General features: G+C 37.2%; 1 protein-coding gene across 1 annotated transcript in view; it reads left to right on the forward strand.

The window, feature by feature from the left end:
• Positions 1–10,706, forward strand: part of LOC136263762 (uncharacterized) — a 30,363-nt gene extending 19,657 nt beyond the window's left edge. The window contains exons 13-20 of the mRNA XM_066058398.1: positions 4–102; positions 1,910–2,125; positions 8,205–8,335; positions 8,388–8,471; positions 8,755–8,901; positions 9,729–10,208; positions 10,254–10,327; positions 10,382–10,706. Coding sequence (XP_065914470.1) covers positions 4–102; positions 1,910–2,125; positions 8,205–8,335; positions 8,388–8,471; positions 8,755–8,901; positions 9,729–10,208; positions 10,254–10,327; positions 10,382–10,617 — 1,467 coding nt within the window. The 3' untranslated portion in view covers positions 10,618–10,706. The remainder of the gene's footprint in view (positions 1–3; positions 103–1,909; positions 2,126–8,204; positions 8,336–8,387; positions 8,472–8,754; positions 8,902–9,728; positions 10,209–10,253; positions 10,328–10,381) is intronic.
• The last annotated feature ends 1,414 nt before the right edge of the window (positions 10,707–12,120 follow it).

The raw sequence follows: 12,120 nt of genomic DNA on the forward strand, positions 1-12,120 counted from the left end.
CAGAAACTGATGAGTTTTCTGCACACTGATCAAGGTCCCTGTGAGAATGAGATCAAGAGGCTGGAGACTATCCTTGATAAAGGATTACTCATTAGCCTGAGGGTAAGTTTTTGGTTTGTAAGGTTTAAAATAATTTAGAAGTGTGGTTTATTAAGTATGAATCTTACGTATTTGCAAGAGTCAGATTATGAAACAAAAAAGTTGCCTAATGAGGATGACGTTACATGTCTTTGTTGTACTGAATATTCTGCTACAGCTGTTCTTTTCAGAGTCACTGACCCTCATTGTAGTGTAACTATAAAGGAGTGACACAATCAGATTATCATCTAACCCTAAAGCCACATAGGCTGATATATTGACCGTTTTTAAAGCACGTAAAATGTATAATTATTGCAATTAATGCGTGCTTAAAGAATGGAATCTAAACAGCCAGCACAGACAAGCTTGTATAATGTTATTAATTCCTTATATCAATAGAAAGTTTATTCATTGGGCTACTATAGACAAGTATAATTAATTGTTGTAACAGCAATTGCTCACTTGTTATGATGCCATGAAGAGTGGTAACTGTATATCCTATTACTTCACATGCAGAGGAGGTTGATCACGCTCTAATCGCCACATAAATATATTGCCCTTAATTGCATTCTTTTCTTTGGTATTTCACGTGACCCTCAATAGTCATAATACAAATTTGAAAAACGATGGGGTTGGCTGGGGTTGATTAGATATTCGGATGGTGCTTCACGTAAGCTTCAAGGTGATGTAGTTTGTTTTGTAAAAGTGCTTAGTGATTGGGATGAAATTAATAAATTGCGGTTTGCTGTGTAGAACTTCTCCAGAATTGTCACGTACATATTCTATAATCAGAACAATGATACTTTACCGAATTAAACTGAGATCAATGTATAAACCTCTTCAATAAAACGAGTTTCGCATAATTTGTTTTAGGGGCGCTTAAATTGTGTCCAACCTCCTCTGCTTCACATGCAGAGGAGGTTGGACGCGCTTAAAGTGCCACTAAAACAAATTACACAAAATCCCTTTTGTTGAGAAGGTTAATACATTGTGATCTCAGAATAACTCACTAAATCATCTGGTGTTTCATTAATAGAGAATACGTATGTGAAGGCTGGTGAAGTAGTGTACACAAACCGCAAGTTATTAATTTCACCCGTACTTTAAGCACTGATTACAAAACAAAGCACATTGCCTTGAAGTTTACATGAAGGACAATCGGAATATCTAATGATCCCCACCGTTTTTCAGTTTTGTATTGTGACTATTGAGGATCATGTGAAATACCTAATCAAAGAATGCAATTAAGGGTACAGCTCACGTGAATGCGTCCAACCTCCTCTGCCTCACATGCATCTCGTTGGTAGCCATTTATAAAAAAAACTCATGTGAGCATTATATGGCATGAAGTGTTGTGGAATGGAAAACTGAATGGTCTTCACCAGAACTCCATAGGACACACTGTGAAGAAGTTATCAACCTTTTTCTGAAGGTATGTAATGAGTTGTCTTCATGTTCTCTGACAGCTTTCATTCATGGTGAGTTGACCTTATTCTATTGCCAGAAAAGGGTAAAACCCTAGGTTCTGTTTTATTCCTTCGAATAGAATGGTCTAAATTACATAGCCTTAACACTTACTGTATGGAAGTTACAGTGCTTTATTTACAGCCATGCAAATATAGCCGAAATATTGGCCTATGCGTTTTCAGTACACTTGTACTAGTAATCACATGTGGCTTTAAGGATTAACAGAAAGCTATGCAGTAAACACTTTGTTCACCCAACAAGCACCTGATACCAAAATTACTAAAGTTGTTCTGTAATCTGAAGTATAACTATCAGTATAGCAAACTGGCAAAACTGTTGTAACACTTTTTGTGTGTAATCTTAGGATATAAATGCTAAAGACTTGTTTGATAAAGTGACCAAGTCAAAGGTGACTACAACACATAAATCTGTTGAGGAGACTCATGAGCACAGACAGAGGAATCCTTATTCAGTTGGTTTCTACCTGCACATGACACACCATTGTGTCATTGGTGACTGCACATTGCTACTAACATTCCAAGTGGACAATCATGAAGAAAATTGTGATGATGTGTTTGTGGTGAGTACCGTGCTAGTATTTTAGATTAACGGTGATGGATACAGATGTTTAGAATGGGTGTAGGTGGGGAGCCTTGTATGTGTCTCTGATGCACGCATAAAGTCCAGCTATGTACGTACGTACCTAGCTGTAATACTGTATAATTTAGCACATAGTTTCTTATTGTTTCATTGTTAAATCTTTTACCTTAGGCATTTGTAGGAGGTTTTGAAGTCTTAAACTGCAATTACTGAAATCTTCAGTGCAACCTGAAACACTTTCAATCAATTTATTTTGCAGAATTTTTAAGGGACTGACTTACTAACTGATACCTTCAGTCAAGTTTGAGTTTTTCGCTGTTAGACATCACTTCAGGCTGACAGGTACATTGTGGCTTTGCATACATACGTTATCATCTCAGCAAAAATGCATGTAGTTCATGCAAGCATATTTGTTTTAATTAAAGTTTGAACATTGGTGAGATTATGCCTTCTTCAAAGATAAAAGTATGCATAGTTACTGTGCAATCTTCTTTGCTATTTTTTTTAGCTGTCTAGCTATAATTCCAAAACTACTAGACTGGAACTTTTGTAACCCACTGTATAATGCTGAGATAATAAAAAGAAATTTGGAAATTTTGCAAACTATAGGCAAGTTTTTGTTTATACAGTCAATCAATAAAGTATGGGGTTCCAAAAAGTGGTGAAACAAAGAGATATGAATGATGGTAGCTAAATTACAACATACGTAGATTTGTAGGAAAATCTCTATGTTGGCATGATATCACCATCTGTTCAATTCCAAAGTAGAGATTTCCCACATAGCTATAGGCTGTATTTTGTAATAGCAACTGTCCTCCTTGTTTCACTACTTTATTAACCAGGCACACACCCTGCAGCCTAATTCTGGGGCATGGGCCTGGATACTGTAATCTGTGTCTGCGTTATTTTGCCTACATGAGTAAAAGGTTTTATGTTAAAAGCAGCCTGTATGTGAGAAATGAAGGCTGTAAAGAACCAGTACAATCCTTCCTGGTAGGTAGATAAGCTTTCACTCTGTGGTGGGTTATTTGTACCAGCTTGAAGTACATGTACTCGTAAATCACTGAAGACTTCAAAAATGCCTTCACAATGGGCGCTAAGCATAAAATGACGTATCTAGCATTGTAGGCTATGAGGAATAACAAATTTGTTAGAGTGGAAAGGGGCACGCCCTGTACTTATGCGAACGAAAATGAAGGGCAGCCTTGTGACTTTCTCTAAACAATTAGTGTGAGAAAACATGATAGAGCACTGTAAAACAGTTGAGAACTTACTGCTGTGTAGTTTAAAGTAGTTTCTTGGCGTTACGCTCCTAGTAGTGCATAGAAACATAAGTAGTGCTTCAAATAGTTTTGTGGCATCTAACTATGCTTCAATCTTAAGGAAAGTGGTTGAACTGCTGAAAATTAATGCCTTGGTATGATTTCCTTACATGAAGAAGACGACTATGTAATTGGAAGGCAAGGTGCAGTAGGCAAACAGTGATCAGAACCAGAAAAGGCACTTGGCACCATTGGGTTTATTATTGTGGTGTGAAATGGTGGCTGTGCTCTGCTTTGTTTGGCCTAGCCTTGTGACTATGGTCAGGCTGACAGGCAGGTTGGCAGACCAAAATCAATTTTTGGCTTTTTCTTTTTGGAATTCAATATCTGGCTGTCTGAGTGTTTTCTTGTTTAACACTGGAATTGAAATTACGTAGATGCACTGAAACTAAATGGTTTTCATCACATATGGTGCTTTTACGATGATATTTTAATTGCAGCGTATTGGATGATCCACATCATTTTAGAGGGGAATTCTACTATATCGTACTACCATTCTGTTTGGTACACACATCATGGACCTTTGTCCTCCTTTTGTATTCCATTTATTTCTTTCACTTGTAGCATAAAGGTGCCATCATTCCCAGCAGTACACAATAGCTTTGTGTATTGTCTATTATGTCAAAATGGAAATCACTTTTCCTTTTTGTGCCACCCTCCAAGGCTATCTTCACATGTCATTCTCTGTATGTAGTGAACTGTGTAATGAGAACAACCAACTATGCAAAACGGCCACAAAATTTTGTTTATCAATTAGTATAGGGGCTAATGTATTGTCATACAATCACATCTAGTGCCATTCTTTCCTTTGATATAGTTTACTAAGTATATAGTTGGAGACCTACCACGAGGGTCTTCATGATTTTAAAAACCCGAAGCGAAGCCAAGGTTTTTTAAAGCCATGAAAATCTGAGTGGACGGTCTCTAACTGACTTAGAAAATGGTGTGGGTATATTTATACTAGTAGATGGATGGATTGAATGTGGGTTCAGTAAAACATCATCATTTTATTATGTCTATGCTAGTAGATAGATTGATTGTGGGTTCAGTAAAACATCATCATGTCATCATATCTTGCACAAAATGTAAACCCACAATCATTTTCCACATTGTTGTATATAAAACAAAGCCCACTTGATCAGTGATCAATTGTGAGATCTGCAATGCTACTCAGCACACCAGTGATCAATAGTGAGGTGCGCTGTGTGTGCTGACTCTCTCAACTGGAGATAGGAGGTCTCTAATCATTTTAGAGAACCTCCTCATAGGTCTCTATTGGATTTTAAAGACCTCTTTATCTCCCAAAGATCAAAGGGTTTTATGCATACCATTTTCTATAAATCATGGAATCATTTATCACAATAATTGATATTATCACAATATTATATGCTTATTAGAAAAATCATGTTATATTCACATGTACAAGTTTTGCTATGGTTTGATCCATCCCATAAACAATTCCTAAGCTATAAGCACTGGATGTAGCTTCATAGTAAATGTGATTTGCTTCATTTGTAAGGCAGTTACATAAATGGTATTTTATTTTGTAGTAATATATCATAATGACCTCAATATATCATGATGCATAAAAATAGCCTTGATACAGTTATTGTTTCATGTTTTTATCGAGATAACAACAATGTATCGTTATATTTCCCAACCCTACTCAGGTGATAATCTGCCTTGTTTCATTTAGCACTTATGTAATAGTTATCCACGGCTGTGTGGGATTTTGCTGATATATAGCCAAAGCCCGAGGGCTACGGGTGTTATACAATGGGTAAGAGTGCTCTGCCTGATATAAACGCACGAGCCTGAGGGCCGTCAGGCCCGAAGGCAAGTGCGTTTATATAGGCAGAGCACAAGTGCACATTGTATAACTGTTATGTACCACTCACCTAATAGGTGGGGAGAGTCTCACAAGACAGCTGTAACACTTATAAAGGCCAGGTTTCTAACATTGATTGTGGGTAACCAAGCCGAACGTTGCGATGACATTCCCTGTACAGTACTGCAGCCACCTGAGATATTGAAAGCTAATATGCTATGGGTTATATCACTAACTTGCATTTGCTGTTAGACTCTCATCATGTAGTGCTCAGCATGCCAGCGTGATCACTCAGTCACCATATAGACTAATTGCCATAGTGATTCTCTCGAGTGAAAAAAAAGCAGCTAATAGATAGTTTAAGTATACAAAACCTAACTACTGAACGAGACTAGTCTAATTCTTACTATTCACACTGGCTAAACCCAAATCTGGTGGCATGACAAAAACTGGTTACCACAATCGAATGTAAAGATGAGTTTTATTTAGAATATAATAGTTTTATTGAGTCATTGTCGAAGTGGACTACAGTTTAATCTGGGCTCAGATGGCACCAGACTAGTAAGGTGTATAAGTACGTTTATATATATATGTAGACTAGAGTTGTGGCCACCACATTGGCTTTTTCGATTGCCATTAGTTGCTTGGTAAACATTATACGTATTGGTGACGTCATGGCCCACAATCGACCTTTACATGTCAGGCTATAAAAGAATTCGAGCGATCTGTGAGGTGTCTTTCCACCTATTAGGTGAGGTGTAGTAGTGATCTCGGCTGCCGGCACTTGTGCATTGCTGCATAAAACCGCAGCCAGTACAATATCTGTATATTGCACTGCGGTCGGTGCATTATAACTTATAATGCAGTTGTTGCGGTCTGCAAAACTGCAACCAGCGCATTATAAGTTATAATTCACTCACTGCGGTCCGCAAGAGTGCCATATACAAATTATGGCACTGGCGGTGCCTTTGAATTGCCCACACATATTAGCAAAACCCAAGCAGCCATGTTATAACACACACTCACTTAACCATTAAACCCACATAATCCTGCAGAAAACTGGATTTAAACTTAATAAATACATGTACCTTGCACAAAGTGCTGTAACTTTTGAAGCATCCGTCCTATGGCTACACAATTTACATCATTCTATTTGCGATATAACAAGGCTAGCATTAAAATAATACCTATTTAAGGTTTTACCCTAATGCTAGATGGCAAGGCCAAAGCTAGCCATGCAACAAAAGTGACACATGTAGAAGTACACATCCATCATCCAATATGTGATTTAGTGATCATTCATCACAAAACTAGTTTGTTAACAATCAACTCGTTGTAATTTTGCGACTACAACCAGCCTGGTGATAATGAAACTAATACTGAATCCCACAATGAAATGCTTCATGTCGCTCAATATAACGAGTCAAAGCATATCATGTCTTTGAACTGGTTGGGAATCAAAGCCATGAGCAAACTACATTTGTGTGATGTTGTCCAGGCAATATCTGAGTTAAACCCAAGTGACGCCTTTGAATTCCCAAGTGGTATATATTGTAATAGTCATCCCTACTACACGTACCTTGTAGAATTATTAACTTGTGTAACATTATACATCAAGTTAGAAGACATCAAAGCAAAACATACTCATACAATTTGAAACCTTAATCACAAAACTTACATGCACAGTGTGCATATACCTAGCCTTTTGTGACTAGATCGGTTTACCCTTAAACCAGCATAGAACGTTTGAGAAATGCATGTTTACACAATATGCACGATGACATTAAGTGGGGTAACGTAACTTTTATAACTTAAAACTACACATTGATCAAAAGTCTGTTCACTGGGCTACTTGGAGAAGGTTAAATGAACACTGTAACTACAGCGGCTTGTTTGTTTTGAAGTGATGAACAACAGCAAGTCACATCTCCAAATTCTTACCACATGTTTAATTTCAATTGTGAAGTGAGTCATATATGGCATGATAGAAAATTTAATGGCAAAGTAAACAGAACTTGTTGCAAAGTGATAGGAGCAACCACCATTGAGTTATGAATCATTTTACAAAGGTATGCAAAGGGTTTGCGTGTTTCGTACTGAAAAGTTATTTACATGGCTAGTTTTGGCATCACCATTTAGCGTTAGGGTAAAACCCCAGGTATTGCGTTAAGTAGAATGGCGTAAATTGCATAGCCATGGGACAGACGCTTTGCAAGTTACAGCGCTCTGTGCAAGGAGCACATTTATTATGTTTAAATCCAGTTTTCTGGATTATGCAGGTTTAAGGGTTAAACCTCACCTGCACTAGCAGGATATCTAGTTATCAACACACCGGCTTTACCAGGTCTCTAGTTGAAAAACTTCATAAGTATTTGTAATTAGGGCTGTGCAATAATGAAAAGCTTATATTTCTATAAGTTTCAATAACAAAACCATTTTGTCACGATAAGTGATATTATCTCGATAATGAAATATTGTCATAGAGTACTTTACTAGCACAGTTTTGTTGATTGTTTAAGGTTAGTATCTCTCAGAAAATCGCCTTTTTCAGCATTACCACAGTTGATTGTGACCTTATTCACAAGAGTATCATTGGCCTGCCTTTAATATACAATAGTATATGGAGATTTACTATTATCAATAATAGAAAATTCATTACCTTAATCACAATAATGAGTCATTATTGTGATCAAGGTAATGAATTTTCTATTATCGATAATAGTAAATCTCCATATACTATTGTATATTAAAGGCAGGCCAATGATATTGACATAGGTATCACAATGATCATGTTATCGTTATTATTTACTTGTGTTGGTGTTTAACAATAATGTGTGTGAGCCCTAATTAGTGCATACTGCATAATAGTCTTGAAGATGTTACAGTGTACTAGTTACTATACTTTGCAGATTATCCCTTGTTCCAACTTGGATGAGTTTTTGAATCCTGTGGTACATTATTCAGTGGATGGGTTCAACATTTCATTACCTGACTTTGAAATGGCATCATGTTACCATAACAACCATCTTCCTCACATCAGGTGATCACTGCTTATGGCATGTCATTTTTCATGTTGGTTGTCATGACAACAGGTGTTTTTACAGCCGCAGTATAATGAAGAAACGTCCACCATGGAAATATCAGAGTAGGAGAGTTAAAAAAACAGAAGATATGAAGTAGGCTGACTGCTGTCTAGTCAGTAGTTAGAAATGTGTCACACTGTTAGAAAATATGGCTCCTGGTACAATTGCCTTTTTGTCCTTCTAGTTTTTCAGGGTCTCAACAAATACGTCACACAGGCTCTGCCAATTGTGCAGTTTCCGACCAAGGGGATTCAGCCCATTAGCTTCCCCCTCCCCACTTGGTCATTGTCCTTGTTCCTTATGTTGTTTATGCTACATAATCACATTATCGTGTCAAGCTATACTATTTACTCACACCATGTATGTACCATGTCAGACATGTGGTGTATGATGAGTGTGGTAAAGTGGTCTACTCAATTGATCACATTGGAGCAGGAAAGGTCAACAATGTAAGAAACATTGAGAGACGCTGGCATGTCGCATCTGGTGATAGGTTGTATAAATGGCATCAAATGGAAAATCAGTAAGTTGTAGGTATGTGTGTGGTGTGTGTGTGTGTGTGTGTGTAGTACGTGTGTGTGGTGTGTGTGTAGTACGTGTGTGTATGCGTGTGCATTTGTAGTGTGTGTGTAACGTAGTGTGTGCAGTGTGTGCGTGCATGTGTGTGCGTGCATGTGTGTGTGACATCATTGTGAATTGCTTAAAATAGCCGAAGTAATATTATCAGTTTGTTCTACGACCAACAATACATTATATGAACACTTACTGATTCTGATTCCAGAAATTGAGTACTCAAGATGAATATTTCAAACATTACAGTTAGAAAATGCAATATATCCTTTAAAGCAGCGCTGATACTTACTTGTCTCTGCAATAAACACAGTACTTCTGGCGTGTACAGTAATTGACTGTGCTTCGTGCTAGATTAGTCTCTCAACACTCCCCTCTTGCTTTATTTTCTGTGTACATTCAAGAAGGTGTAGTGACCCTCAGGTTATCCAAACCCTGATGGTCTCAGGCAATGGTTAAAGTGAACCCCATGCTATTATTTAGAGAATTACTCTAATAGAACATACACCTGTACTCAATAGAACAGTCACTTCCAAATTCAGGTAAACAAGAGTACATATAAATGAAGGGTCTGATAACTGAGGATCTATACCGTAATCAAGGTGATATTATAGAGCATGCATTTGTTGGATAAAATGCTTGCTAATAGTACAGCTGCTCTTATATCAGAACACTGACTAGAATTCTGTTCCATCAGGATGGCTAGTGCTTGTGGTTGCTTTGACCTGTTTTACTACATTAAGTAGCTAGTGTTGTAACTGTCACAATGTCTTTCACTAGCAATAAATCAATTGTACAAAGCTGGACATTGTCAAACATTGATGATTCACCTAAGGAATCCATTGTAATGCTTGGAACAAAACTACAACTCTTCTCCCTCCCTGGGTGTTTGGTAGTTCATACTACATCAGGGGTCTATCTACTTGACCCCATCTCACTAACACCGATGTCTTGTGAACTACCATCAAGTAGTAACAGTTCTGGGAGTAGAGTAGATCCCAGTGGTATTATCAGGCCTCAGTTTGACATTGCTGACTGTAGTGTAACTATTTTAAAAGTGTTTGACATTAACTGGGTGTCCAAGAAGGTCACTAGTGTCACTGAACAACCACAACACTTTCCAGACACACTTAGTGGAAAAGTGACAAACACACCAGCTGGTCAGGATATAGTGAAGGATAACCAATCAGATGTCAATAATTGTTGTGTTGTTGCTATGGCAATCGATAACAAGCTGATATTAATGAAGATCACAGCTGGGTCAGTGATCACATGTTAGTCTCGTGTTAGTCACATGTTGTACAGGCTGATGGTGACAGTCAGTATGGACATTGAGCTACCAGGACTGGTAACAGAGTTCCATCACATTGGGGATATTGGTTAGTGGGCTAGCTGTGTGGTAGGTGTGTTATGTTGCTAGGTGTTGTTGGTAGGATGCTACCTTGTGGCCAGTTCAGTGTTCCATGATAGACAACGTGAAGATGTCTACTGGTTGTCAAGGGAGGGGAAACTACTTGGAGTGATTCCTTGTCTTGGAGCTGGTCCTCGTAGTTTCTGTAGCAAGTTTCTTGATGTTCCATCAGAGAATGGAGAAGATCATAGTGGAGTTTATGCTTTTTTCAATGATGGTTATGGAGGGATTGGCAGTGTTAGATTGTCACTACCATGAATAATGTTTTATTTTTGTATTTTAGAAATTGATATATTATATCTTTAAACCTTTTGCCAGAACTCAAGGTTAAATAGATTCAAGAACAAGCAAGTAATGAGGGGGGGTAAGGGTACACACTCAATAGCATATAGGAGATTGGGGCTGTTTTTGGTTAATACTTTCATAAATGTCTAAATCTGATCACTATAGTTAGTGAATGATGTTTTTGACAGCTAGTTGAACAATACTGACACACAGAATTTTTCACTTTTACAAATGCTATTAAAATCCTTGTTAATATAGTACACTTTTACATGATTGTAATGATGTTACTTGTAAACGCAAACTTTAAATGAATTCATCACAGTCTTGATGCAGGAACTCACATTGATGCTCTTTTCTTAGATTTTGCAAAAGCTTTTGACCACAGAAAGCAAACTTTCACACTATGGAGTTAATGGTAAACTATTACTTTGGTCAAAAGATTATTTGACAAATTGAGTTTTACTGGAAGGTAATTAAACCAGCAATTCACATCCTGTTCTTTCTGGAGTTACAAGGCTCTGTACTAGCATCTTTACTATTTCTCATCTCCACATGCCTCCAAAATGATCTTTCTCACTTTGGAAAATTGAGCAAACACGTGGCAAATGGAATTTAACCCTACTAAATGTATACACCTAGCTATAACAAGGAAACAGAACTGCACAAAACATTGTTACCAAATTTATGATCAAGGAAGTCAGCAAAATAAATCAGCCAACTTCCTAGGAATTAGGGACCCACCTATTATGCTATGCTGTACTGCTTAAAAATTTACCTATTATGCTTAAAGTTATGCTCAATACTTACCTATTATGCTCAAATTATACCCATTGGCAATTATTTATGCCTCACTTCTCATGCTCTGCTAATAATTTCCAGTTAATGGATAAAGCTGTAGCACAAACTTACTTTTCAAAATGCATATCACAGAAAAAATCGATAGAACAGTCAGCTATGTGATTGTTCTATTAGAGTTACTGACTGTTCTATTAGAATAATATCGATCTTTCTGTGATACCTATTTTTATAAGCAAGAATTCATACTATACACAAATATTCTATTATGCTAGCATTATACTCAATGCTTTCAGGCACCCATTATGCTCATAATTATTCCAGTATAATCGGCGGGTCCCTACTAGGAATTATAATTATTGATGAACATCTAACATGGAAAGAACACATCAATGTAATTGTTGTAAACCATTAAAGCAAAAGCATTTTTACAGCAAAACTTTTAGGTGCCCTAGATCAATTAAATCCGACTGTCAAATATCTCTTGTTAGGCCTATACTGGAATACGCCATGGTCACCATATTTATGGTATCAGATTAAAAAGTGCAATGGTGTTCAGCTCGCTTTGTTATAAATGATTTTCCCTATTACAGCAGTATAACTAACATGTAAGAACAACTTAAGTGCATGGCCATCACTTAAACAAGAAAAACTTTTTATATGTGAACGCATCAAATAAAA

Source organism: Dysidea avara, chromosome 8 (genome assembly GCF_963678975.1).
Source record: "Dysidea avara chromosome 8, odDysAvar1.4, whole genome shotgun sequence".
NCBI classification, from domain to species: Eukaryota; Metazoa; Porifera; class Demospongiae; order Dictyoceratida; family Dysideidae; genus Dysidea; species Dysidea avara.